Source organism: Cinclus cinclus, chromosome 2 (assembly GCF_963662255.1).
Source record: "Cinclus cinclus chromosome 2, bCinCin1.1, whole genome shotgun sequence".
Classification (NCBI taxonomy): domain Eukaryota; kingdom Metazoa; phylum Chordata; class Aves; order Passeriformes; family Cinclidae; genus Cinclus; species Cinclus cinclus.
Window position 1 is genome coordinate 117,358,069 of NC_085047.1, and position 27,911 is coordinate 117,385,979.

Sequence of the window (27,911 nt, forward strand, 5' to 3'; positions counted from 1 at the left end):
GAACCGGGGACCAGCTCGGGCAGCTCTTGCCCGAAACCCGGAGGAATGGCCCCAGCGGGCCGGGGGGGCTCACCTGCGATGGCCGAGTCGTCCAGGTGGGAGCCGGGGGCCCGCTCGGCGCGGCCGGGATGCTGCAGGAGCAGGAGGAGAGCCAGGAGGAAGAGGCCGCACAGCGCCCGCACGGCCCGGCCCGGCCGCGGCTCCATTTCCGCGTCCCCGCCGCCGTCAGCTGCTCCTCGGCATCGGCACCGGCTGAGGGGCCGCGGGTGTCCCGGTTATCCCGGTTTTCCCGGTTCTCCCGGTTATCGCGGCTGTCCCGGCACCGCCGCGAGCTGCGGTCGCGCACCGGCTACCGGAACCCTCTGCCCCCCCCCGCCCCGCAGTGGTCTCTCCCAGGACAGCCTCCCCCCCGCCGCAATGGTCTCTCCCGGGACAGCCCCGGTCCCCCCGCTCGCAGTGGTCCCTCCCCGGGGTAACCCCGCTCGCCGCTCCGCCGGGATAGCCCTTCTTCCTTCCCGCCACCTCCGCTAGCGCCCCCCCCGGCCCGCTCCGTCCCTCCGCCGCCTTCTCGCGGCGGTGCCCCCGGAAAACCCCGCTCTGTCTGTGCCGGGACAGCCCCGCGCCCCCCTCCCCCCGCCGCCGCGGTGGTCTCGCCCGCCGCCCCCCCCGCGCGCCGCACTACGCACCGGGCCCTGGAGCCGCCGCGCGCGCGCTGACTGGGGGCGTGACCGAGCACAACCAGACCCCGCCCACCGGGGGCGGAACCGGCAGGACGGACACGTGACCACGCCCCCGGTCCAGCTGAGCGCGCGGCGCTGGCGCGCAGCGACCTCTGGTGGGCACAGAGGGGAATGGCCGGGCCGGGACACGGCCAGGGGACCCGCCTCGGGCCCGGGGGGCTGGCACACACTCCGGCACCCCAGAGCACCCCGAGGTGTCAGAGACACCGGCACGTCACGGCACCCCGAAGTGTCACACACCGCGACATGTCACAGCAGCCCCGCTCTCTGGGCAGAGACATTTTGAGGTCCCAGCACGTGGTTCCTTGTTGGCAGTGGGGTTGAGGAAACCTCAACATCTTCTAGAGCTGTCACACCTCCCGGGCCACTGGGCCACGTGCTGCCGGTGGCACCGCTGCATGGTGCCACCAATGCCCGGAGGCCACCAGGGAACGGGGGGGGGGAAAGGGGGGGAACGGGAAGCTCACATCCCGTGTGTCCCACTCCTCACAATTTGTGTGTCCCACTCCCCACATCCCGTGTGTCCCACTCCTCACATCCCGTGTGTCCCACTCCTCACAATTTGTGTGTCCCACTCCCCACATCCCGTGTGTCCCACTCCTCACAATTTGTGTGTCCCACTCCTCACAATTTGTGTGTCCCACTCCCCACATCCCGTGTGTCCCACTCATCACATTCTGTGTGTCCCACTCCTCACATCCTGTGTGTCTCACTCCTCACATTCTGTGTCCCACTCCTCACAATTTGTGTGTCCCACTCCTCACATTCTGTGTCCCACTCCTCACAATTTGTGTGTCCCACTCCTCACATTCTGTGTCCCACTCCCCACATCCCGTGTGTCCCACTCCTCACAATTTGTGTGTCCCACTCCCCACATCCCGTGTGTCCCACTCCTCACAATTTGTGTGTCCCACTCCTCACATTCTGTGTCCCACTCCTCACAATTTGTGTGTCCCACTCCTCACATTCTGTGTCCCACTCCCCACATCCCGTGTGTCCCACTCCTCACAATTTGTGTGTCCCACTCCCCACATCCCGTGTGTCCCACTCCTCACAATTTGTGTGTCCCACTCCTCACATTCTGTGTCCCACTCCCCACATCCCGTGTGTCCCACTCCTCACAATTTGTGTGTCCCACTCCTCACATCCCGTGTGTCCCACTCCTCACATTCTGTGTCCCACTCCTCACATCCCGTGTGTCCCACTCTTCACATCCCGTGTGTCCCACTCCTCACATCCTATGTGTCCCACTCCTCACAATTTGTGTGTCCCACTCCTCACAATTTGTGTGTCCCACTCCCCACATCCCGTGTGTCCCACTCCTCACATTCTGTGTCCCACTCCTCACATTCGGTGTCCCACTCCTCACATCCCGTGTGTCCCACTCCTCACATTCTGTGTCCCACTCCTCACATTCGGTGTCCCACTCCTCACATCCCGTGTGTCCCACTCCTCACATTCTGTGTCCCACTCCTCACAATTTATGTGTCCCACTCCTCACAATTTGTGTGTCCCACTCCTCACAATTTGTGTGTCCCACTCCTCACAATTTGTGTGTCCCACTCCCCACATCCCGTGTGTCCCACTCCTCACATCCCGTGTGTCTCACTCCTCACAATTTGTGTGTCCCACTCCTCACATCCCCTGTGTCCCACTCCTCACATTCTGTGTCCCACTCCCCACATCCCGTGTGTCCCACTCCTCACAATTTGTGTGTCCCACTCCTCACATCCCGTGTGTCCCACTCCTCACATCCCGTGTGTCCCACTCCTCACAATTTGTGTGTCCCACTCCTCACATCCCCTGTGTCCCACTCCTCACATTCTGTGTCCCACTCCTCACATTCTGTGTCCCACTCCTCACATCCCGTGTGTCCCACTCCTCACAATTTGTGTGTCCCACCCCAGCCGGGGTGCTCCAAGAAGTGACACCCTTGTCCCGGAGCAGGCTCCTCCCAGCCAGGTGTCCCTGCTGAGGGAGGGGGGTCCCAGGCTGGCCCCTGGTGCCCCCACGGCGAGTGTCAGGGCTGGGACACGGGGTTGCTTTATGTCCGGCTGATGTCCAGTCTCCTTTGGGTGCCAGTTCTGGTCCCCGTGCTGGCACCGGGGAAGATGCCGGGTGTGGGCAGGAGGTCTCACACCTGCAGACCCCGAGATGAGGATGGGGACAGGCCGCTCGCTCCTGAAAGCGCCTCACCTCCATCCCCGGGTGATGGAGGAGCCCTTCCTGCCCCAGGGACCCTCAGGGGTTGTGGGGGGGGAACTCGGCCGTTTTGGGGACTCCCAGCTTGGGGGACTCGCCCCTTGGGGGGACCCTCATAGCACCCGGGCACCCCTGGCCCTGACCCAGCACAGCTGGGAGAAGGGGGGGCACTCCCGCAGTAGCCCCGGGACCCCCTGCTCCCCCTTGGGGTGCCCAGGGTAGCCCCAGGTCCCCCAGGGACAGCTGGTCCCCAGCACGCTGTCACCCCATCCCATCCCCACCGGGGCTGGGGGCTCGGGGTGTGGGGGGGGGTCAGAGGTGGGGTCGGGGCTGGGGGCTCAGGGGTGGGCGCTCGGGGGTCGCGGGCAGCTGGCGAAGGAGGACGGTCCCGGCTCCTCGCCCGGCCCCGGGGCTGCAGGGCCCTGCTCGGGGCGGTGCCGGGGGGACGGGGGCCGTGCCCCGGGGTCCTGCCCCGCACCCGCGGCGGTGCCCGCAGCCCGGGCCGATGGCGGAGGGCGCCGGGCCCGAGGAAGGAAGCGGCGGGCGCGGGGGGCCGGGCGCGGCGGGGGAAGTTTCTCCGCGGGACCGCCCGGGGCGGCGGAGGAGGCGGCCGCAGACTTCCTCCTCTTCCTCCTCCTCCTCGTCCTGCTCTTCGTCCTCCTGCCGCCGCGCCGGCCCCGCGCCATGTCCCGGGGTGAGTGCGGCCCGGGGGCACCGGGAAGGGCCGGGGGTCCCGCGGCCGGGGGGGGTCCCCGCCGGGCCGGGCTCCGAGCCGGGGGGCGGGAGGAGCCGCCTGCCGGGGCCAGGGCGGGGGCGGCGGCAACGGGACCCGCCCGGAGCGGGACAACGGGGGATAACGGGACTGCCTGGGGGGACGGAGCTGCCGGGGAGAACGGGGCCGGGATAACGGAGCTCCGGAGATAACGGGACAGCGGGGATAACGGGGGACCAGGGATAACGGGGAACGGGGATAACGGGAAACCGGGGTGCCAGAGAGCGGAGTTTTCGGCGGCAGCGGCCGGGACAGAGCGGGGACAGAAGCTGGCCCGGTCCGACCCCTCTGCGGGACCCGGGCTCCGGCCCGCACCCGCCGAATCCGCAGCCGCACCCCGCCCCGCTCCCGGGCCCGGCGCTGCGGGGGCTGCGCTGACACCGGGGGGCGCTGCACGGCCCGCGGGACCCCGGCCCCGGACTGACCCACTGACCCTGCACTGCCCCACTGATCAATGCACTGCCCCACCGCCCCCTGCACTGCCCCACTGCCCCCTGCACTGCCCCACTGATCAATGCATTGCCCCACTAACCAATGCACTGCCCCCTGCACTGACCCCCTGCTCTGAGCCCCTAACCCCCTATGGACTGACCCCACACATCCCTTGCAGGTGCTGTCACAGCGTGCAGCATCCAGGATGTGCTGGGGCTGTCCCTGTGGTGGGGGTGCCTGTGGTGCTGGTCATGGGGTTCCCCCGGGGTCTCCCCCGAGGTCACTGGCTCACTCAGCCAGGGTGGGGACATGCACGGGGCCCCTAGAGCCTGAGGAGGTGTGGATGGGTGCCGGGGCTGGGGGCCGCTGAGCTTCTTCCACTTGGCTCGGGGGAAGGAGAAGCCACTGAGGTCCCGTTTATGGCCTGTAGGGACAAACTGTGGTGGGAGGGGCCTGGCACTGGGGCCAGGGGTGTCGGGAGCATCTGTGGGCAGTTGTGGAGGTGCCAGGCAGTGCTGGCTGAGGGTGCAGGTGTGGGCTGTGCCCTCGTGTGTGTCAGTGGGTTTGGTTTGGTTTGGTTTGGTTTGGTTTGGTTTGGCCCAGAGAGGTGCTGGAGCAGTGTGGTGCTGCTGCCCAGCACTGGGACCTGCTGGTGGCTCTGCTGGAGGCCATGGAGCCTGGCCTGATCTGCCTGGCTCTATCAACCATCACCATCCATCCATCCATCCATCCATCCATCCATCCATCCATCCATCCATCCATCCTTCATCCATGCATCATCCATCCATCCATCCATCCATCTATCTATCATCCATCTATCCTAATCATCCATCCATCCATCCATCCATCCATCCATCCATCCATCCATCCATCCATCCATCCCTCATCCATGCATCATCCATCCATCCATCCATCCATCCATCCATCCATCCATCCCTCCCTCATCCATGCATCATCCATCCATCATCCATCCATCCCTCTCTCCCTCCACCCCAGAATCCCCCTGCTGCTGGCACTGTGGCTGCTGGGAACAGTGGCCAGGTTAAGGAGGGGGTCACCACATCACCTTGAGGGGCCTGGATCTGACTCCTTGAAGGGCCTGGATCTGGCTCCAGGCTCCAGCCCTGGAGCTGCAGAGCTTTGGTAGTGCCTAGAGCAGAGGCCAGGGGCTGGGAGTGGCTGTGGCCATGGTGAGGGGCAGAGTAGGACCTGGCCTGGGTGGGAAATAAAATGAGGAAATTAGTCACAACAGCTGGAAAATGAGGGAAATCAAAATCCTCCGACTCAGCATGGAGGTTATTTTAGCTGACACGGCAGAGCCTGGGGCAGAGCTGGGGGGCTCCTGGGGGGTCTCTGGGTTCCCACCGTGGCCATGGACCCCCGGGGGGGTTTCTGCTTGGGATTTAGAGATTTTAGTAGTTTTATTAATTTCCTCTTTCTGCTGCTGAGTGGTGGCGGGGCAGGGGGGGCCAACACTGTGGCAGCCCCCACAGGGCAGGGGTGACCCCCCAGTGACTGGAGCCGACGACCCCCGGCCTTGGGTGGTCCTGGACACGTCCCTTGGGCCGGGATGGACCCGGCGGCTGGGGAGGGGTCCCCCGGGCAGGGCCGGGTGCGCAGGGCGGGGCACGGTGGGGTGTGAGATGCCCGAAGTGGGGTGTGCGGCGGCTGTGGTGCGGGGAGGGGGTGCCTGGGGGCTGCAGAGTCGGTTCGGGCAGGTCGGGTCAGGTTTGGGGGCCGTGGGACAAAGAGCTCACGGGGGCGGCTACTCCTCCACTTCCCCGGTGGAAAATCCCCGGGGGCTGCCCCGGTCGGGAGTGCTGGCAGAGGGTTTTGCTTCCCTTTTCTGCTGAAGAGATGAATCGCTTTTCCCGTGCCGGGGGGTGGCCATGGGAGGGAGGGAGGGAGCTCTGTGTGTCACCCACAGCCCCCTTTGCTTCCCCAGCACCCCAAATGCCATCCCAGTGCCCCCCCAGTGAAGAGCGTGGCCGGGGCAGCTGGGCACGGTGCAGCCCCCCGAGCTCCCACCCTTCCTTCTGTGGGGCTGGGAAGGGGCAGGTGCCCCCATGGGCTGTGTCCCCCGCGGGCTGTCCCCTCTGCCCCACGAGGCCACTTTGACCCCGGCATGCCGGGGGCCAGAAGGGGTTAAATGCGCTGCCGGCCGTGGATTTCCTGGGAGAACAGAACTGTCCTTGTGCGGGCAGCAGCGGAGCTGGCAGCAGCGGTGGGGGCACACCAGGGCCAAGTCACCCACCCAGTGTCCCCGGACGGGCCTGTCCCGGCCCCCAGAGCAGCGGGACCCTCGGGAGCCCCAGCGTGGCTGGAGGGATACGGATGATCTCCAGCCCCTGACTGGCACTGCCAGGATGCCACCGGGCAGCCCCTGGCCCTGTCTGGAATGGGGTTCCTTTGGTAGGGCTCCGGTCCCGTGCTGGGGGACACAGGGATGCAGGGGGTCAGGAGGCAGGGTACAGGTCTCTCCTCACCCTCCCTGGGAAGATGAGTGTGAGTCGGGGGCTCTGGGGACCAGTCAGGACCGTGATGTGGTGGCTGTGGCTGCAAACCTTGGTTGTGACAGAGCCAGGGGCCCCTGGCACCCACATCCCCTCCTTGGCACCCAGACAGACTTGGAGCTGCTGCAGGGCCTCTGCCCTAACAAAGCCCCCTCCTCGAAGAGACATTTGCCCTGTGAATGTGGGCTGTGCCTGCGGGTCCCCTCCTTGTGCCACGGGCACCTCGTACCTGGGGCTGGCAGGAGCCAAAATGCTCCTGTGAGCCCTCAGGTCCTGCCGTGTGTGTCCACGTTTGCTGTGTGCTGGTGACAAAGCTGGGGGCACTCTGGGGCTCCACACCCCTGGGGTGCTGGGTGACCCCTGGCCTCCAGCCCCTCCTCCTCTTCCTCCTTCTTTCAGTGGTGATGCTGTCATGGGCACGAGTGTTTCCTTTGGACCGGGATGGGGAGGGGGATGGGGATGAGGATGGGGAGGGTGATGGTTCCTGCCAGGTGCAGCTCACCCCGAGGTGCCCACAGTCAGTTTGGGAGTGCAGGGTTTGGTCTTGGCATGAGCAGTGTGTGCCATATCCCACTGTGAGATGGGCACAGGGGCAGGCTGGTGCTCAGGGCTGCTTTGGGTCCAGACTGAGTCAGATGGGCCAACTGGGGCCTTGGGGTGATGGGGGCAGCTGTGTCCCACTCCAGGGGCTGCCCTGGGGTAACCCCAGCCCTAGGCAAAGGACAGAAGGGGCACAGGGCACGTGGGTGGCAGTTACAGTCCCTGGGAAGGTGCATGTCCCTGAGAGTGGCCCTGTGCAGCCGTGGAGGGACCTTGGTCTCCCATAGTCCTGGTCTCATGACCCTGATGCTGTTCTTCCCACTGCCCTGCTCCTTCTCCCTCTGCTCCTGCTGCCATAGCTCTGATCCACTTCCTTCCCCCACCGTCCTGCTCCAGCTCCTCCTGATCCAGTTCCTTCTCCCACTGTCCTGGTTTCCTTGATCCTGATCCCACTGTCTTGATTCTGGTCCTGCCCCATCACTATCCTGCTGCTCCTGCTGTCCTCTCTGTCCCTTCTCCCACCACCCCACCCCACGCCTCTGAGTGCTGCAGCCCAGGGATTCCCACTGCCTGCGCTTGCCCCAGGCTGAGCAACTGGTGCAAACTGGTGTGAGGAAAGCTCCGGGCTGTGTTTGCTGCCGAACTGGAGGCCAAAGGCCGGGACTGTGTTTGTGGCCCCCTGGGACCCTGCAAGCGGCTTCCTGCGGGGGTGGGGATGGGGGCCCGCCTTGCTGGCCCCGCTGCTCCCCGCTCACCCGCCGGGATCCGGGGATGCCTGTGGAAGCAGTTTGCAGTGGGGAGGCTGAGGCACAGTGCTGCGGGGCGCTCCTGGCAGCCCCCTGAGCCTGTCTCGGGGGTCAGGGCACAGCCCCGGCCGCAGGAAGCCGAGTGTCAGGGCGGGAAGGGGAAGAGCCACTTCCCCATCCGAGGAGGCAGGGACTGCCTTGGGCTCGGAGTGGGGGGCTCGGTCCCTTCCCCCTTCCCTCTTCCCCAGCCCTGCAGACTCAGGGGGCTCTGCGGAACGGGAACCCCCAGCCCAGCATTCCGGGACACTGCGGCTTCTCTGTCCTGGCACCTCTGCTCCCTGCCTGTCACTGGCACGTGAGGAGGGCTCCCATCCTCCCGGTGTGATCCCATGGGTGGCCAGCAGCCGCCCATGGCCGGATCCCGGTGGGAGAGGGGCTGCCCAGGATGGGCACCTCACCACCCCAACACCGTGGGGTACCCCCACCTCGGCTGAGCAGGGCTTGGCAGCGCCCGGCTCAGGCCAGCAGCAGGAAGGGGAGCAGGATGCAGCCCTTAATGGCAATTGCAGAGGGAACCTGAGGAAGGAAAACGCACGCCGGGGTTGGGGATAAACACAGCTGGAGCGGACGTTGGCTCCGGGGGCCAAACTCCAGCCACGGCGCCAGCCCGGCCTCTGCCTGCCAGGACCACAGCACTGGCCCTGCTCGGTGCAGGCAGGATCAGGGATGGGAGTAACAGGGATGGCCCACGGGCTGCCACAGCCCAGATATGTCCCTGCTCCCTGCCATGCTGCCCTCCGTCCCACTACGGGCTGGAGGCACAGCACAGCATGGCACAGCACAGCATGGCACAGGATGGCACGGGGTGCTGCCACAGCCTGGCTGCCATGGATGCAGCACCCTGGGGACCAAGAGGTCTCCGTGCACACTGGCCATGGTGGCAGAGGTGTGTGCCTGGGTCACCGTGGGCAGATCCCCATTGGGGGCTCTCTGCTGGGGGATGTGCCTGCCTGGGAAGCTCATCCGGGTACTGGGGGGGGGGGGTGAACCAAGAGTGTGTGGCACCTATGCAGCCTCTGGCCTCAGGGTGTCAGAGCAGGGGGACCATGGTGACCCAGCCCTGGAGCATCCCCTCCCTGAGCTTCTTCTGTTCCCTCAGGCTGCTGAAGGGGACGCCAGGACGGCCGGGATGCAGAGCATCAAGTGCGTGGTGGTGGGTGACGGAGCGGTGGGCAAGACCTGCCTGCTGATCTGCTACACCACCAACGCGTTCCCCAAGGAGTACATCCCCACCGTGTTCGACAACTACAGCGCCCAGAACACGGTGGATGGCAGGACTATTAACTTAAACCTGTGGGACACGGCCGGCCAGGAGGAGTACGACCGCCTGCGGACGCTTTCCTACCCCCAGACCAACGTCTTCATCATCTGCTTCTCCATCGCCAGCCCACCCTCCTACGAGAATGTCAAGCACAAGTGGTACCCTGAGGTGTGCCACCACTGCCCCAGCGTGCCCATCCTCCTCGTCGGCACCAAGAAGGATCTGAGAAACAACCCTGAGACCATGAAGCGGCTCAAGGAGCAGAACCAGGCACCCATCACCACCCAGCAGGGCATCAGCCTATCGAAGCAGATCCGTGCCGTCAAGTACCTGGAGTGCTCGGCGCTCAACCAGGAGGGCATCAAGGATGTGTTCACCGAGGCGGTCAGGGCCGTGCTCAACCCCGTCCCGGCCAAGCCCAAGAAGCCCTGTGTGCTCTTGTGACAGGGCTGCTGAGAGACGATCTTGCCCCTGCCCCGGCGCCCCCACACCTCCTGCCCCCACCCACCCCAGTGCCTCCCCGAGCCTCGGTGGGGCCGGGCCGCAGCCCCAAGCCTCCAGCTTTAATAATACAGACCTTGTTTGCACTAACTGGCCACTGCCCCGGGGCCTGCCCTGGCTGTCAGCGTTCGCTTTTGGTGACGCCTCTCTGGTCCTGGCACAGCAACACTTCCTGAGAAGGGGATGCCCGGGGTGGGCCAACCCCACTCCAGCCCTGCGCATCCCACAGGACCCTGCCACCCCCAGATCTCCATAGGGACCTGCCACCTCCACCCTCTACACTGGCTGGGGCACAGGGGGTCCCCAGACCCTCTGTGTCATCCCTGGCACTCGCCCAGCCCGGAGCATCTCGTTGGCACTGCCCCAGGATCCCGGTGGCAGCACCAGGGGCTCCTGGGGGGTCTTTGAGGTGAGCCCCACACCAGGGACCTCCAGCCCTGCTGAGAGCAGAGCCAGTGTGGCCAGTGTAGAGAGTTCTTGCCCTGGTTGGTGCTGGAGCTCATAACCAGCTGCCCCCAGAGCTGCTTCTCCTTAAATAAAAATCTGCCCAGGCCCCCCGTGTCCTGTGCTCTCCGACCTTTCCTGGGCATGGGGACATTCTCTGGAAGGCCACTGGTGTCACTGGCCTGAGCCTGGCCTCACTGGGCCAGGGCCAAGCTGAGGGTGCTCATGGTACCTGCCAGGCTCTCTTCTGGGGGAACTGCCAGGGGAAGCTTGGAATTTCCCTGCCACAGCCAGTCTGTGCCCAGCTGAGCTCCCACCCAGGGGCTTGGGGACATTGTAAGGGACAGGAATGGAGACAGTGCAGGAGGTGGCCATGGGGCCCTTGCACTATGTGGGAATGGGGACACTGGCGATGGGGATATTGCAGGAATTGGCACGAGTCAGTCCCCACCTGGGCAGTTCCCACCACCCCAGCCCCAGTACTGCCTCTGGAGCCGCAGGTGGAGGACAGAGCCCTGTGTTCCCATGCCCAGGGGTGTCCTGGGGGTGCCCGTGTCCCGTGGCTGGCGATGGCAGCAGTGAGGGACCGGTGGCACCCGCAGCTGCTCTCGCCACCCCCTCACCGCCCCCCCGGCACGTGCTGGTGAGCGGCCAGATCCGGACACGGGCCCCTTGTCCGGCCCCGGGGCCTTCCTGCAGGAAGGGCAGAGACCCGGCACCCGCCACAAGCCGCCTTTGTTCCCTGCTCCCATTTCCAGCCAGAGCGGGGGCAGGCGTGGGCAGCGGGGCTGGGGGGCTCCGGCCACGGCCCAGCCCCGGCCCCGGCCCTTCCCAGCCCTGCCTCGTGGAGCCTCCCGGGGCTGCTGCAAAGCCTGGCCCCACCCTGGGAACCCACGGATGAGGGGACACGGCCCCAGGGGCACTGCACAGGCTCGTGGGTCCCACCTGCACCAAATCCTGCTCCCACCATGGGCTGTGGAGGATCCCCACAGCCACATCCTGGTCCCACTGTGGGGATCCCCACGGCCATGTCCTGGTCCTGCAGTGGGGATCTCCATGGCCATGTCCTGGTCCCACTGTGGGGATCCCCACGGCCATGTCCTGGTCCTGCAGTGGGGATCTCCATGGCCATGTCCTGGTCCCACTGTGGGGATCCCCACGGCCATGTCCTGGTCCTGCAGTGGGGATCTCCATGGCCCTGTGCTGGTCCTGCTGTGGTGGATCCCTACAGCCACATCCTGGTCCCACTGTGGGGATCCCCACGGCCATGTCCTGGTCCTGCAGTGGGGCTGGCGAGGTGCCACCCCGGTGGGGTTTGGTGTAGAAGTGGATGCTGGGATGAGGAGGCCATGAGTAGGACACAGCCCTGCCTTGGCCCAGCACAGTGGGATGAGCTCATGGCTCTTCCCCTCCCAGCTGCTTCTGGGACGGCTGCAGTGAGGGCAGGGCCCCACCATGGCCCAGGGGAGGGGGAACCAAGCCCCCAGCAGATCCCCTGCCCCTGCCCAGTCCCGGCAGTGCCAGCCCTCCTGGCTCCAGGCTCCGTCCCCGGGGCTGTGCTGACACCTGGCCCCGCAGCATCTGTAAGATCTGCAGGATCCGCAACCAAGTCAGCGGCCCCAGGCGCTGGGCGGGGACCGAGGCTGCCAGCTGCGGGGTGGGCTCAGCCCCACGCCTACAGCCCAGCTCCTGGCTGGCTCCCAGCCTCGCTGAACCCTTCCCGGCTTCATCCGGCACCCCGGGGCCATGTCCCACATCACAACCCCAACAGCCAGCATTCAGAGCCCACACCCCAGCGATGCACATCCTGCACCCAGCACCCAGGATTCCCATTCCACACCCCAGCGATGCACATCCTGCATGGATCTGCATCCTGAGCCCCAGCTCCAGGGATCCACACCCCAGAACCCAGGAGTCACATCTTGTAGCCCAGCTCCAATACCCAGGATCCACATTCCACACTCCAGCCCCAGTGTCTGGGGTCCATGTCCTGCACCCCATTCCAGCCCCATCCTGCCCATGGTACAGGTCTGGACCTGCTGGCTGTGCCAGGGCCATGCCAGGCTGGGCCAGGAGGAAATGCTGTGGTGTTTGCCGAGAGTTCACAAAAATACTTAGTGCTTTATTTCCACCTCAAAGCCAAGGCGCTGCAGGGCAGCAAGTCACACGCATGCAGGGACACGGATGGATCCCATGGATGGGGACACTGATGATGGACCTGCTCGAAGCCAGCACGGCCCCGGCTCTGCCAGGGCCCTACAGCTTCCACTGCAGGAGGCTCTGCCCAGCCCTGGGATGAGCACTGGGACATCCCAGGGGACTCTCGGTGGTGGCTGTGCTCAGATGAAGAGCAGGGAGGGCTGGTCCTTCCTGGCCAAGCGTGGGGTGGGATAAGCCTCGGCAAGTGCAGACCTCCCCAAAATCAAGATAGCTCCAGGTACCCCTTCCAGGAGCATTGCAGGAGCCTGGGGACACTGTCATCCCCCATCTGCCATCCAGCCATGTCCCCTGTGCCCTGGCAGCCAGAGCTGCACACTGGGGGCACTGCTGAACCCCAGCAGTTCCCAGCTCCAGCCCCACAGCACAGGGGGGACATAGGGACACTGGGGCAAAGACTTCCAGCACCAGCACACTCACCCGTCCTCCTCAAACGGGGTTGGAACAGGCACAGCACCCCCGGAGCAGCCTGTGCTGCTGGGAGGGCTTCTGGGAAAGGCAGGAGTGAAACGTGGATGCACCCAGCACCTGCTGTGCCCTGTGTGCTCCCATCCTGCTCCAGGCAGTCCCTGCACAGCCCAGCACCTTCCTGCTCCCCTGGAGGGAACTCAGGCACACATGGGCCCTGCCCCAATGCCTGAAGACAGCCCAAAAGGCTACCAGCCCTTTTTGAGGACTAGCCCCAAGACCCCCAGCCTGGAGGAGGAACCATGAGACCCCCCCCAGGCCAAGAAAGGACAGGGCAGGGCTGGACCCTCGTGCCTCGATAGTGGAAGCAGCACCCTGGAGCATCCTCCAAAGCAACAGACCCCAGATCTCTGTTCCTCCTCTGTCCTGCCCCCCTGGAGCGGGCAGGGAGTCAGGACAGGGGGTCCCTGGGAAGAGCCCACGGCTCCCCTGGACAAGAGCTGCAGGTGCAGCTAGGGACAGACACTCCTGGGATCTCGGGATGATCCTCACAGCAGCTGCACAGCAAACACCCCGGCGGGACAGGGAAGAGGAGCCCCCAGGGCGGGGCTGGCTAGAAGTGCTTGTCCTCCAGCAGCGAGCTCACCACCAGCTCCTTGTTGCCAAAGTCCCAGAAGGCAGTCATGTGGAAGGCCATGTTGGACAGGACAACCAGGTACTCCAGGAAGGCGAAGACAGTGTACACTGGGGGATGAAACACAGCAGGTGAGGGGGACCCACAGCTACATCTGCCCTAGGGGCGTCTCCGGGCCACTTTTTTGGGGCAGCAGAGCAAGGGCTGGAGGGCTTGACCCCCACCAGAGGAAAGGGTGGCTGGGCACCTGGAGCTTCCCTGGGACGGGATTTGGAAGGCAAGGCATCATATTAGGAGGATGTCAGGCATCAGGAAGAGTTTTTGGGCATGAGAAGGGATTTTTTCATAGAAGGGGTGGTCAGGCATTGAAAAGAACTGCCCAGGGAGGATTGGAGTGCTCATCCAAAGGAGGTGTCCAAGGAAGCCTGGACATGGCACTCAGTGCTCTGGGCTGGGGGACAAGGTGAGCAACAGGCACAGCTGGGACTTGCTGATCCCAGGGATCTCTTCCAACCTTAAGGATGCTGTGATTCAGTGAGTACCCAGTCCTTCCCCACACGTCCCCCCAAGCAGCCCCCTCACCTCCAGGGCCGCAGTACCAGTTGTGGTGGAAGTAAACGCACACGGCGAACGCAAACGTGACGAAGGTGAAGAAGAAGAGAAGCTGCTTCCACTTGTATGACTTGCGCTCCTGGAAGAGGCCAAGGGCTGGGTGATGCCATCCCCATCCCATCCCATTCAATCCCCATCCCATTCCATCCCAAGGAAGCTTTGCCCTGGCCCCACACAGCCCTGGGGGTCTCCGCACCCCGACTCCTTGTGCAGAGCCCCCCAGGCCAGGCCTGGGGTGCCCTCAGCAGGGCTGTGCCTGGGGGCACACGGGGCTCACGCCCACATGGAGATACAGGGAGTGAGGCAGCCATGGGGGTCCCAGCAAATATGGGGTCCCTGACACTGGGGTGCTTCGAGGATGGGCCAAGGCTCTGCCCTGGCCCAGGTAGCTGCAGGTGGCCCCAGGGCATGGGGAATTCACCGGGTGCTGCACCCCTCGCTTACAACAGCAGCACGGAGGAGGAAACCACATGAAGGGGTGCCGGCGGGGCAGGTGCTGTGCTGGAGAGCTCACCCAGCATGCCCTGGCACAAGGGGGGGCCCCATCCTGCCCCCCAGCACCTGATGGGGCAGGAACACAGCATGGGGATACTGCCAGCTCAACCCCAGCTCCCTGCTTCTGTGCCCCAGAGCTCAGGGGCACAACCCAGGGGCCAGGCCTGTCCCCAGTGATAGGCTCCCCCAACCCACTGCCCAGCACCCCAAAGCTGGGGGCTGTGGGTGCAGTGACCCCCATAGCCACAGCACGTACTAGCCCCAGTTCCTCTATTTCTTCCATCACACTGAGGGTCGTGGACAAGGATCCTACAGCCCAGGGGGCAGAGGAACCCCAAACCACGTCTGAAGCCCAAGGAGGATGCAGGGGAACCCTGAAGCAGGGGGGGGTTTCTCTGCAGAAGGGGAGTTCAGCTCCACAGAAGGGGCTGGGGATGCCACAGATAGCCTAGGCTGTTACAGGTGGGAGGGGAATTTCCCCCACGCCTAACGCTTCACGTGAGACAAAGATTCCATTCTGAGGGAGCACTGATAACAAGGAAAATTTAAATTGCCCCATCACACTTTCCATTACCCCCCCAAACCCGTGCCAGGCACTAGGCCAGGGAGGAAAATCCAGAGGGGAAGGATGGATTCACGGGTACTTCACCATGTGGGGACACACGGGTGACACCAGCTCTAGCCCACGGGGCCTGGGCTGACCCTTCATGCTGGGACTGACTGGCCAGCAGCAGCTCAGCCTTGCTAGGGCGTGAGGAGCAGCAGTGCCACTGGGAGTGGCAGAGCCCCAGCCGGGTGCCGAGTTTCACAGCGGAAGGGTGGCTGGGAACAGCCGTGGTGACAGCACGGTGTCACTGCGCTCCCACGGCAAACGGCTGCACTGAGCCCCAGCATGGCCCCGCCGCGCCCACACAGCCCTGCCGGGGCCTCCAGGGACCTGCCGGGGCCACCAGGGACCTGCTGGGGCCACCAGGGAGCTCCCAGGAGCACCGAGGCAGGGAACAGCTCGAGTCATCCCATTCCAAGGCCCAGGTCCTGCTGCAGGACTCTGAGATGGTCCCGTAGGAGCTACCCTCAGCTCACCCCGGTGCCCTCTGAGCTCCCCCGCTACCAGTCTGGGCACAGGATTATCACACAGATAATTAGGTGTTAATCCCTAATGCCGGATGATTACAGGGCAGGCTCCCCAGGAGGTGACACACAGTACCATGCCACCATGCTGAGCAGGGCTGGCTTGGAAGGTGGCACCTCGTGGAAGATGCCTGCAAGAGCTCGGGCAGGGTACCCAGGGACAGCAGGGGCCTGGGGTGCATGGAGACCTCAGAGGGATGTGGGAGCTGGTGTGCCACCCTGCCCTGCTGCAGGAGAAAGGGACAGGGCCAGCCCACACTTTGGGCAGCATGGTGGCAGCTCCAGGAGCTGCTGGATGGAGAGGAGCTGCCCTTCCCCTCACTGGTGTGGGCTGGACCCACTGCCCTGCTCAGGGCTCAGGCAGTGCCAGGCACTCTCCCTGCTTCCCATGGCCCAACTTTGTGGGGATGCCCCACCTGAGGACAGTCCAGGGAGTCAGATGGTAGCCAGAGTAGAGCACCGAGATTAGAAAAATGGAGCACCTCTGCTGTGAAGAAACACTGGGAGAACAGGGATGGCTCAGCCTGGACAGGACCAGGAACCCCCCCAGGTCTGAGCCCTGGAGAGGATCTGACAGCTCCAAGCAGCCTGGCAAGAAGCCACCAAACTCTGGCTGCCAGTGAGAAAAAGGGGGATAAGAAAATCCCAAGGATGGGGTGCTCCAAGCTGAGTGGCTGCCAGGCTCCCCTGTGGCCTGGCTGGGGCTGCTGGGCTGGCACAGCTGTGGCTACCAACTTCCTCCTGGCAAGTCAGACCGGGCCACCCGTGGCTCCAGCAAGTCTCCCTAGTGTCACACAGCCACCCCAGCCCTCTGTGGCTGCGTGTGGGTCTGGCTCAGAAAACCACAGGGCAGTTGTATTCCATGTACTCCAGCTGGCAGGCAGGAGCTGAGGCATGTTGAAGGTGAGTCAGGAGCAGGAGGCTGGACTATGAGGGGAGGAGAGAGCAGCTGCAGGAGCCAGCCCGGGGGCACACTCTGGGATCTTCTTCCCAGCCCACTGGGAAGGCACTGGGGTCTCATTCCCCCAGCCTGGGCGAGCCCTGCAAATGCAGCTCTGAGGGCTGAGTGGTGGCTGCTGTGAGGCACCAGCAAGAAGGCACAGGAGGCTCCTGCTTCTTCCACTGCTGCCAGAGAGGAAGGACTGTGCCTACCCCGCAGTTCCTGATGGGGACAGGGATGACAGTGATCTTAAACGGCAACAACTCACTCTGCAGGGACCTCCCAAGCACTGGTTCTGCCCTGGAGTCTTCACCCCTTCCTGGGGGACAAGTGGGACCTGCAGGGCTCTGTGTCACACACCGGACCCAGCTCCTCCCGAGGGTTTCCGGGTCTGTGCAGAGAGCCCAGAGCCAAAGGGCCCCACTGAGATCTCAGCTATTTATAGAGGGCTTGTCTGAGGCACCGCCAGCGCTCCCAGGGGTGCTGCGAGGAGCTGGGGTGAAACCACGCGTGGTCACCAAGGTGCTTGTGGTCCCTGCTGCTCACACGGCTCTGCTGTGGCAGGGACACAGCTCAGACACCCTGCTCCAGCTTCCAGGGCTCGGCTGGGCCCAGGGGACAGAGGGGGCTGTGCCCCAGAGCCTCCTGTGCCTCTGCACTGGCTGCAGCCTGGGCTGGGCTCAGCCCACGTGCCCTGCAGATGCCCGGGGAGCAGGACACTGTGGGATACAGCCTAGGGACCAGTGGAAGAGCAGGACCCAGCTCCATTGGCCACAGCATGGACCGTAAGTGACCTTAAATCCCACCCAGTGCCACCCCTGCCATGGCAGGGATACCTCCCACTGTCCCAGGCTGCTCCCAGCCCCAGTGTCCAATCTGGCCTTGGGCACTGCCAGGGATCCAGGGGCAGCCACAGCTGCTCTGGGAATTCCACCCTGTGCCAGGGCCTGCCCACCCTACCAGGGAACAATTCCCAATTCCCAAGATCCCATCCAGCCCTACCCTCTGGCAGTGGAAGCCATTCCCTGTGTCCTGTCCCTCCCTGCCTTGTCCCCAGTCCCTCTCCAGCTCACCCTGGAGCTTCTCCTGTCCAGGTGAGCACCCCCAGCTCTCCCAGGCTGGTTCCAGAGCTCCAACCCTTGGAACATCTCCATGGTCTCATCTGATGGGCCTGAGCCAGCCAGCCCAGTGACCACCACATGCACACACCAGTGTCTGCTGGGGCTGCCAGCCCTGATCGGGGGAGGACAAATGTGTTTGCAAACAAGAAGTGAAACTGCTCTGCCCCACTGCCCAGCTCTGCGCCTCAGGGCTAGGGGGAAGGAGGGTTTAAAGGACGAGCAGCCAGCCAAGAACAGCAGAGCTGCCAGCCCAGGTGGGCACTCCCACACCATAGCCAAGCACCAAGCACGGGGTGCAGTGACCAGCCACAGATGAAGGTTTCCAGGCTCCACTTCCCTTTTCCACAGAATCTCTTCCTCTGCTTTGCTCCTTCCCCTCTTCCCTCTCCTGCTTTCTCTTTTCTCCCCTCCTGCAGAGCTTTGTTTTCCTTTCACCATTTGCCACCTCGTAACTGGAAACCACCAGTACTTCCCCATTACAAACCAGTTCCTCTGCACCTTCCTGCCCTCTGAGAACAGCAGTTGCAACAGGAGTCCCACCGGACAAGAAGCTTTTGCAAGACCAATTCCTGTCCCTCCTATGCTGCCAGACCTCCAGCAGTGCTAAAAGGGGTGTCAGCCTGGGGCTGGGAAGGCACAGCCCCCCTGTTCCCTCCTCCAGACAGATCCACCTTTCCTTCTCCCCACACCGAGTTTGTCCTGCAGATGGTCCCAGCTTTAGCCCTAGAGAACCTGAAGCCTGTGGGGACCATCTGCTGAGGAGGAAGGAAGGACAAACACCGTGGGACCAGAGCCATTCCTCCCTGTCCCCTCCTGCCATTGCCAGCTCCACGGCTGGGGGCAGCAAATGTGAATAAAGACCCCCACGAGGGACACAAATCGAGCCAGTCTGTCCCCAAGGTGCCGTGATGCACACGGAGGGATCAGCCGTGCCCTGGCCTGAAACAGCCCCACGAGCGTGGCTGGGCAGCTCACTGGCACTGCCCAAGGCCTCGGACGCAGCAAGGACGTGGCAGTGGCACCTCCCGTGTCCCACTGTCCCACACTGCCGAGCCAAGTGAGCCACGGGTGTCACAGGAACTGTGCCAAGCCCACCAGGGGCCATCAGCCACGAGCGGAGGGCTTGGAGCCTGAGGAATCCAGGCAGATAGTGGAGACCCCACTCAGCCTGGAGGATCCAGGGAACGAGTCACAGCAGGAACTCAACCTGCATCGCGGGACACGGGACGCAGCAGCTGCACTGACAGAAGTGCCTTAGCCAAAGGTGACGCCTGGTGGTGTGACAAGCACTGTGCCCTCTTCTCCCCGGCACGGCCAGTCTGGGAGCTGCGTCTTCAGCCGCAGCGCCTTCAACCTCCTCCTCCTCCCTCACCCTTCACCCTCGTGCCCTGGGTGACAGCTCCATCCTGTGGGGACACCAGAGCTGGCACAGGGACACCCGAGCGGGCACAGGGACACTGCGCCCCAGTGGCCTCAGGTCAGGGCTGGCCCTGGGGGGCTCCTGTCTCCTTGGGGAAACACCCATCTTTGGGGTGACCACGCACCCCGAGGGCAGCTCACCTTCACCAGCAGGGCTGTTGCAGATGGAAGGAGGAAGCAGGTGGTGGCACTGTGCCAGGTGGTGGCATGTTCAGCCAAGGTGTCACCATGTTCCCTGCCCTTCCTCTCAGAGATGTGCAGTCGGGTAGAATCACAAAAATGAATGAAGCTGGAAGCTCCCTCTGAGAGCACTGAGTCCAACTGTTCCCCAGCACTGCCAAGGCCAGCACTGACCATGTCCCCAAGTGTCACATCCACACGGCTGTGAAATCCCTTCAGGAATGGGACTCCACGCTTGCTGGGCAGCTGTGCCAGGGCTGCACAGCCCTATCTGGGAAGGGATTTCTCCACTATCCAATGTGAACCTCCCCTGGTACAGCTTGAGGCTGATTCCTCCTGTCCCCTGGAGCAGAGTGTGACCCCTTCACTGCCCCTTCTGTCAGGGAGTTGTGCAGAGCCACAGGGTTCTCTCTGAGCCTCCTCTTCTCCAGGCTGAGCCCCTTCCACCCCTTCCCTAGCTCCATTCCCCTCCTTGGACATGCTCCAGCTCCCCAAAGGCTCTCTTGCCCTGAGGAGCCCAAAACTGAGCCCAGGATTTGGATGCCTCATCCCTGCCTACTGCAGGGGAGATGAACCAGCACCAGTGGGTGATGTGGCAGGGGAGGAGATCCAGGGCCTTGGAGGTCTCACCCAGAAAAAAGACAAGCCAAAATAATATGACAGAAATAAAGGAAGCTGTGGGACAGCTGCCAAGGAATGACTGCGAGCTCCTGCTATTCCCATATCACCAGAGGGAACAGATCACTTCCCAGTAAGTGAGGAGAGTCTCAGCATCTCCACAAGTCCCTCTCCTAAAGAGTCTTACAGCCAAATAGCTGCTGGAAGTTTCTTTTGCAGGTCTCTGGAGTAAGGCAGCAGGGACAGGCTTGGTGAATTGGCGGAAGGGGAGGATAAACAGTGGTGATGTAGCAGGAGCTGCTCTGGGGCTCCAGAGCTGGGCCCCCAACATGTCCTGCTGGGACGTGGGGCCCATGCACAGCACCCACCCTGCAGCCCTGCTCACAGTCCCCTGGGAGAGCTTGTCCAGCCCTCCAGCCCTGGACACAGGCACACCCCTCCCAAGGGCTCTGCTCTGCAAAGTGTCACCTTCCCTGGGGAGGGGACCCCTCCCCATTCAACATGGGACCACCAGGGCTGCCCTGAGATCCGCTGGGGAGAAGTATTCTGAGAGGAAAGGACAGAGATCCAGGGAGCCCAGACCCATAGGTGAAGCCAAGCGTGAAGGAGCCACGTGGGCACAGCAGCAGATCCCACACAGCCTCAAACCTGGATGTCCTGCCCTGTCCATGGCTGTGAGGGCCCACAGCCCAGGACAAACCTGGATTTCCTCTCCTGTCCATGGCTGTGAGTGTCCACAGCCCAGGACAAACCTGTATGTCCTGCCCACCTCTCCAGTAATCCAGGACCAACCTGTATGTCCTGCCTGTGGTCCAGGACTCATGCCACAAACCAGCACAGCACAGAAGCTGCATCCAGACAATGGGGCCAGGAGCCCCTGACTGGATCCACCACTGGACCCACTGCCCCCATAGCTACTCCCTGCACCCCCTGACTCCTCCTCAGAAAAAAGAGCCAGAGCCAGCCTGCTCCACAGAGTCAATCTGGAACAAAAGGAGAACAACTCCTGCTGCTGGCTGCTCACAGCCAGCAGGACCAGCAGTTCTCACCCAGCACAGGGAAGCCAACTTCAGCTTAGAAACAGGCATGGAAAAGGGATGAGTAATCCCAACCCACAGGGATGCCAATAGTGGTTTCCAATATGATCTCTCAATGAAAATTTAATCAGATACTGGGAGGAAATCCTTCCCTGGCAGGGTGGGCAGGCCCTGGCACAGGGTGGAATTCTCAGAGCAGCTGTGGCTGCCCTTGGATCCCTGGCAGTGCCCAAGGCCAGGTTGGACACTGGGGCTGGGAGCAGCCTGGAAGGTGTCCCTGCCATGGCAGGGCTGGCACTGGCTGGGCTTTAAGGTCCCTTCCAACCAAAATAATTCTGTGATTCAATGACAAAACCAGAAAATAGGAAATTAAAACCTTCCTTTCCACTTTGCTTTGATAAATAATGAATTTTGGTGACTTTTTCCATTTCACCTGCTGCTGTTGGCTCCTCTAGCACCTGCTCAGGGTTATTTCACAAGCAAGGACACCCAAAGCCCTTCAGTGGCAGCCCAGAGCTCCCTGCCAACTCCCAGCACGGTCCCAGAGCCCTGTCCCAGTCCTGGCACAGCCCCAGAGCCCCCTCCCAGTTCCCAGCATAGAGAGAAAAAAGGAAAGTGTCTGTACCTCGGGACTTACTGTGTGTTTCTTAGTCATTCTCCAGAGGATGCAGGTGAGCAGCATGTGGCCCAGGGCCGATGTGATGAACACGATGAAGGCATTTTCGTGGATTGCTGGATCAACAAACAACAGGTTTCCTGCTCAATCCAAGCCAGGAGCACAAGGGGAACATGGGGCAGGATTTGGGAGGGCTTTGAGCTCTGCTGGGAGCCCTAGCACAGCTCCATAACCTGCTCATGCTGCCTCTGGGCTCCCTGGAAGAGGATAAAAGTGCCTGCAATATTTATCCCAAAGTGCCAGGAGGGCGTTTCTGTGCTCTGGGACCATCACTTCACATGGCTGTAAACTCAGGGACCCTGGGGAACAGTTCAGCATTGTAACTGTTGCTCTACAGATGGGGAAACTGAGACACAGGAAGTGTGGGTGCAGAGTAAGCCAGTCCAAAATTCAGGAAAGTCCACCTTCTGGCCGCTTTTATCACCTACCTGCTCAACAGCAGCCTCACGTGCAGCACTGAGGCTGCCTCGTGCATGCCTGGCCTAGCCCAGGTACATGATCAGGCTGGGAAAGCAGCTGGAGCAAGGCTAAGCCAGAGCTGCTCCCAAGGCCCCAAACCCCAAACAACACCGGCACCTTCAGGTCAGAGATTTTCATAAGTGCTGCTCTGAAAAGAATTTTGCAGCCCCTTGTCCAGAAGCTGAACCTCAGGCTGAATTCCCAGCCATCTGAGTACCAGTACTCCCTGCCAGAGGAAGGGAAGCACACCAGGAGTGAGGCACCACAGGTGGGAGAGGTCAGGCTGGGGTGCCCCACAGGCAGGGAGGATTAACTTGAGCACGGCAGCTCAGTGCTGAGACTTTCCCCCCAGCCAGGGATTAGTCTGGGGTGAGGATCCCAGGAAGTGGGTCAGCCTCAGCTCTCAGGCCAGCTCTGCCTGCTCACACCTTGGGCTCCCCTCCAGGGCTCTGCATGGGGCCAGGCTGGCCCAGGTAGCCGAAGTGCAAAGCAGCACCTGGATTTCCAAGGGCAGGGGCCAGGCCTGGACAAGCTGGAGAAGCCCCTGGGGCAGGTCAGGCTGCAGACCCTGCCATGAGGGGACATTGCCAGGAGGGGAGCAGGAACACCTTGCCATGGGGCCAGGGAATGCAGGCAGGAGACAAGGAGGGTGACCAGAGCAGGGACAGGTCCCAGACCAACGAGCTCCATCAGCAGGAGGTTCCTGTCCTGCCGTCCCTGTCACTGGGCTCCACCACAAACCATCCTCACCCCAAAGGCTGCAGGAGATTCTGGGACTCCATTCACAACTCTACAGCCCTGAATCCCAGAACAGTATGGGTTGGGAGGGACCTCAGAAACCTTTTCATCCCAACCCCTGCCATGGCAGGGACACCTCCCACTGTCCCAGGCTGCTCCAGCCCCAATGTCCAACCTGGAACTGGGCACTGCCAGGGATCCAGGGGCAGCCACAGCTGCTCTGGGAATTCCACCCTGTGCCAGGGCCTGCCCACCCTGCCAGGGAACAATTCCTAATTCCCAAGATCCCATCCAGCCCTGCCCTCTGGCAGTGGGAAGCCATTCCCTCTTGGCCTGGCACTCCATTCTTGGTTCAAAGTCCCCCTCCAGCCCACAGATGGACACAATATCCATCATCACCATCCTGCTGTGCAGGGAAGGACAACACATTACTGTCCTGCTGACAGATCCCAGCATGGGGTTTGTTCACACTGCAACAGCACCACCTTACTGGCTCCTGCATTTCAGTGCTCTCCAGTTAATCCCTGGTGCCTCCTCCAGATCTTAGGCTGAAACAGCAGCTGGATATCAGCAGTAGCACTTATGTCCTTCTGAGGTGAGACCATGTGGGGGAAGACAATTTCCCAGCTTGTCATGACAAGGTTTCGGACACATGGATTTCACCTGAAAAACTCTTGATTCTGTTTCTAGAAGGAATTCCTGTTCTTATTAGAAGGCTGGAACCTCTCTGCTCTGGAGCCAGGCTGAGAGAGCTGGGGGTGATCACCTGGACAGGAGAAGCTCCAGGGAGAGCTCTGAGCCCCTGGCAGGGCCTAAAGGGGCTCCAGGAGAGCTGGAGAGGGACTGGGGACAAGGCATGGAGGGACAGGACACAGGGAATGGCTTCCACTGCCAGAGGGCAGGGCTGGATGGGATCTTGGGAATTAGGAATTGTTCCCTGGCAGGGTGGGCAGGCCCTGGCACAGGGTGGAATTCCCAGAGCAGCTGTGGTTGCCCCTGGATCCCTGGCAGTGCCCAGTTCCAGGTTGGACATTGGGGCTGGGAGCAGCCTGGGACAGTGGGAGGTGTCCCTGCCCATGGCACTGGATGGGCTGTGAGGTCCCTTCCTGACCCAGACTAGTCTGGCACTCTTTGATTCTATGAAATTTCCCCCAGAGGTTCCTGGGGAGGGTATGTGAAGGTATGGTGCAGAGCCAGCTCAGAGTCCAGCCTAGCTGTGGGGATGGAGGGGAAGCAGGATGAGCTCTGACCCACCTTGCTCACCTGCCCTCACCCCTGGAGCAGGGACTTGGCACACGGGCGGAGCCAAGTGCCAAGGCCTGACCCAGGCTCCATCCCTAACCTGAACCCTTGGCTTCAACCAAGTATCAGCAACCAAGAACTGTGGGAAGAGCATGGCTATCTGCATGCTATGCACACATCATTCCTCTGTAACTAGTAACTTTAATACGAGCTCTGGGGGTTTTTAACTACTTTTCCTCTCCAAACTGCCTCATTGCACAGCAGCAGCCCAAGAGAGGGCTCAGCAGGGCAAGCCCGGGCGGGCGGGGAGTGCCACCTACCATAGTTTTCGGTGGAGGACACGTAGGTGAGGATGAGGAGGGCGAAGTTCTCGAGCAGGTTGAGCAGCAGGGTGACGTGGCACAGGCGCAGGTAGCGGGGGTGGGGGCAGTGGCAGCTCTGGTAGTGGTTCCAGTAGGCCACGGCCACGAGGACACGCGGGGCCGAGTGCAGGCCGATGCACAGGCGCCACACGTAGCGCTGCGGCGTCTCGCCCCCGATGGCCGCGCTGATGGACGGCAGGTAGTTGGGCACCTGCCGGGACACGGGCTTGTGGGGACAGGCACAGGGCACAGCCTCATAGCCATCCTCTTCCAGACTTTCAAACTGTCCCTGAATTCTAAATGAGTTTATTCCTACTCCCAGACTCAGGGAATGTATGGCGGCAGTGCCCCTGGTCCATCCCATGGGGACATGGATCCCACAGCCCAGCCCAGGCGGGGCATGCTGGGGGACCCTGCCAGGTACCTCCTCAGGTTTCTTGTCATTACACTCCTGATGGTCCATAGAGTCCCACAGTGGTTTAGGTTGGAAGGACCTTAAGGCCCAGGGACACCTTCCACTGTCCCAGGTTACTCCAAGACCCAATGTCCAACCTGGCCTTGGGCACTGCCAGGGATCCAGGGGCAGCCACAGCTGCTCTGGGAATTCCACCCTGTGCCAGGGCCTGCCCACCCTGCCAGGGAACAATTCCTACCCAAAATCCCATCCAGCCCTGCCCTCTGGTAGTGGGAAGCCATTCCCCCTTTCCTGGCCCTGCTGAAGTTCTCCTACTGGTGTGGGGTGACTCCTGCTCTCCATTCCCAGCTCATATCTGGCTGTTCATCCAGCAGCCTGAGAGCTCTGGGAAGGAGCCCAGTCTCATCCTGCATGGAGCTGCAGCCCTCCCTCCCCAGACACCTGTGGCTCCTCTGAACTCCAGCAGACCTGGAGGCAGCAGCTCTGGACCTGAGACCTCTGAGCCCCTCCTCAGGACAATGAATTTCCCTGCAGCTTCCCCACCTTTATTCCTCACTGCAATTGCAAACCCCCAGCGTGCCCAGTCCAGACACCAGCCTGATCAGTCTGCACTGCCCTCAGTACCAGCACAAAACCAAACTGCCAGCCCTGAGGTGCTACAAGAACAAGGAAACAATGCAGCTTGTTCTGGATTCTGACACCTCTGGTAGGAAAGCCCAAGAGAGGAGCCCAGAAGGAGGCAGAAGAGGAAAGAGGAATCCAGAAAGTGGATAAGAGCCCAAGAGGAGAAGGGAGCCCAGAAGGAGGGAGAGGAGGCCAGAAAAGGAGAGAAGAGAGCCCAGGAAGAGGGAGAGGAGCCCACAAGGACTTTGGAGCTGTCACCCCCCAGGAATACGGGCTTTTCTCACAGGAGTCTCTCACCCCACAGTGGGTCGCAGTCGTCTCGTGGAAGTTGAAGAGCAGAGACCAAATTACACAGAAGAGGAACCCAAAGAGGGGGCAGAACACAGTCCCAAGGGCCAGCGTGGTGAAACGCAGCCGGAACAGGATCCCGTCCCGATCCAGCGGCAGTGGGACCTGCAGCATCTTGGAAACCTGCAGAAAAACAAGCAAATGTCTGACTGGAGGCTCTGTCCTGGTCTGGGCAAGGCGGGGTGGGGATCAGTCACAGGCTGGGCTCCATAGCCCTGGGGGCTTTTTGAAACTCAGTGATTCTGGGATTCTGTCCAGCCCCACACAGCCCTGGGCAGGGATGGACACACAGCCCAGCCCCTCACACCTGTGGGACCCCACAGACACACAGCCCAGCCCCTCACACCTGTGGGACCCCCTCAAACACACAGCCCAGCCCCTCACACCTGTGGGACCCCCTCAAACACAGGATGGGCAGCACAGACAGGCAAAGACAACCCCATTATGGGCACACAGGAACCCATACATGTACCCATTAGGGGTACACAGGAACCTCGAGACTCACAGGGAGCAGGGACAGAGCAGAGCTGTTCCCTGCAGCTCTCCAGAGGGATCTGGCAGGAAGGGCACGTGAACCCTGTCCCATGGGATTCATCCAGAGCATTCCCTGCACCCGGGGCAGCGCTGACACAGCCAGGCTGCCTGTCGGTCCCGCTGGGAGCCACGGCTCCTCCGGCACAGCTCGGCCCCACAGACCCCACAGCCCCGGCTCCCACAGATCCCCACGGCCCCGGCTCCCACAACTCATGCTCGCTCCGTTGCACCGGCCCTGCACGGGCAGCACTGGTTCTTCCCTGTCCCACAGGGTGCTGGCACTGCCCAGGCTCCCCAGGGAATGGGCACGGCCCCGAGGCTGCCAGAGCTCCAGGAGCTGCTAGGGACGCCCAGGCTCGGATTGCTGGGGGATCAAAGATCCCTGTTGGTCCCAGCCAGCTCAGGACACTCCATGCACCCCCGGCTGCAGAATCAGGGCAGCTCAAACCCCACACAACAACGAAGCTGGGGCTTGGGAACGCTGGGACGGGCACCTCTGGAGCCTGGCAGACACCCAGAACAGGGATCCCCCGAGCCCAGGGCTCCCCCCTGCCCCAAAGGATCAGGCTGGGATGGATCCCACCTCACCACCACCTGGCTGCGGGACAAATCCGATTTACGGACAATCCCGGAGCCGTCTGGGCAGTGCCCCAGGGCAGCACGGCCCCTCTCTGCCTGCACCACAGGCCCCCACAACGAGGGATGGACCCACCCCAGGCACCGAGGGGCCACAGGACGCGGAGCTCAGCCCCACCCGGGCTGCTGGGCACAGAGTGACGGAATGATTTGAGAAAAAAAAGCAAAGAGAAAGGGAAACTCCCATGATCCGGGACCGGGTGCGGAGGGGGATCCTCGGCCGGCCCAGGCTCCCCTCCCCGGGACCCCCAAGAGCTCCCACCGCCCGGGCCGGGGAATGGAGCTCCCAAACCCTGCCCTTCCCTCGGGGGTCTCGGCCGTGGGGACACACCGGGGACCCCACAGCAGGAGCCCCGCAGCCTCTGCCCTCCCTCCCCCCGAGGGTCTTGCCCCCAGAGGGCAAATAAAAGCTAAAGATCTTGTATCCCGTGCTGAATGGCCCCGACCTGTCCTGCAGGAGAGGGGCTGCACCACCCCAAGACCTGCCCCGGGTACCCCACACGGCTCTAGAGACCCCTGAGACCCCTCCCCGGGCACCCCCATTCCCCCGAGCTCCCCGCAGATGCCCCCCTCCCCAGGACCCCGGGCTCTAACAGTGAGCGACCCCTTCGGGCATCCCCCAGAAATCCTCCCGGGGACCATCTCCCCAAACCCTGCGTGCCCCACAGTGCCGGACCCCCGGCACACCCTCACCGCTCAGCCCCCCTCACGCTGCTCCATGTCCCGGCCCGGCGGCCCCACCACGCCTCCTCCGCCTTTTCCGCCTCCTCCCCTTCCTCCCTTTCTTCCGGCTCTTCCTCTTCTTCCCCCACCTACAACCCCGCTGCGGCCCCTTTAAGGGGCTGGGCCCAGCT

General features: G+C 62.8%; 3 protein-coding genes across 8 annotated transcripts in view; 1 reads left to right on the forward strand and 2 right to left on the reverse strand.

The window, feature by feature from the left end:
* The window catches only part of STIM1 (stromal interaction molecule 1), a 70,518-nt gene extending 69,800 nt beyond the window's left edge, over nt 1–718 (reverse strand). For all 5 annotated transcript variants that reach the window (XM_062488230.1, XM_062488228.1, XM_062488229.1 and 2 more), the window contains exons 1-2: nt 687–718; nt 74–252 (exon numbers count right to left, since the gene is read on the reverse strand). In XM_062488230.1, the coding sequence (XP_062344214.1) occupies nt 74–206 (133 nt within the window). In that variant the 5' untranslated portion in view covers nt 207–252; nt 687–718. The remainder of the gene's footprint in view (nt 1–73; nt 253–686) is intronic.
* A 2,890-nt stretch (nt 719–3,608) lies between these two features.
* RHOG (ras homolog family member G) lies at nt 3,609–10,254 on the forward strand. The gene is made up of 2 exons (XM_062488231.1): nt 3,609–3,636; nt 9,105–10,254. Exon 2 carries the CDS (start codon nt 9,135–9,137, stop codon nt 9,708–9,710), a length of 576 nt encoding a protein of 191 aa, XP_062344215.1. The 5' UTR covers nt 3,609–3,636; nt 9,105–9,134; the 3' UTR covers nt 9,711–10,254.
* A 2,095-nt stretch (nt 10,255–12,349) lies between these two features.
* On the reverse strand, nt 12,350–27,796 carry PGAP2 (post-GPI attachment to proteins 2). Of its 2 annotated transcripts, none has more exons than XM_062515253.1 (6): nt 27,751–27,796; nt 25,837–26,010; nt 24,459–24,711; nt 21,661–21,755; nt 14,053–14,161; nt 12,350–13,580 (listed from the first exon to the last, which is right to left on the reverse strand). In XM_062515253.1, exons 2-6 carry the CDS (start codon nt 25,999–26,001, stop codon nt 13,450–13,452), a joined length of 753 nt encoding a protein of 250 aa, XP_062371237.1. In that variant the 5' UTR covers nt 26,002–26,010; nt 27,751–27,796; the 3' UTR covers nt 12,350–13,449. The 2 variants fall into 2 exon arrangements, with proteins under 2 accessions (XP_062371237.1, XP_062371236.1); XM_062515252.1 differs by having other exon boundaries at nt 21,649–21,755.
* Between the last annotated feature and the right edge of the window lie 115 nt (nt 27,797–27,911).

Bases quoted from the DNA above. Each gene is read 5' to 3' on its own strand.
- PGAP2 (XM_062515252.1), bottom strand. From the start codon at position 26,001: ATGCTGCAGGTCCCACTGCCGCTGGATCGGGACGGGATCCTGTTCCGG. The intron at 14,162-21,648 runs GTACAGACACTT...GGCCTCTTCCAG, and splicing joins AACACACAGTAAGTCCCGAG to GAGCGCAAGTCATACAAGTG. The intron at 13,581-14,052 runs GTGAGGGGGCTG...TTCATCCCCCAG, and splicing joins CTGGTACTGCGGCCCTGGAG to TGTACACTGTCTTCGCCTTC.
- RHOG (XM_062488231.1), top strand. From the start codon at position 9,135: ATGCAGAGCATCAAGTGCGTGGTGGTGGGTGACGGAGCGGTGGGCAAG.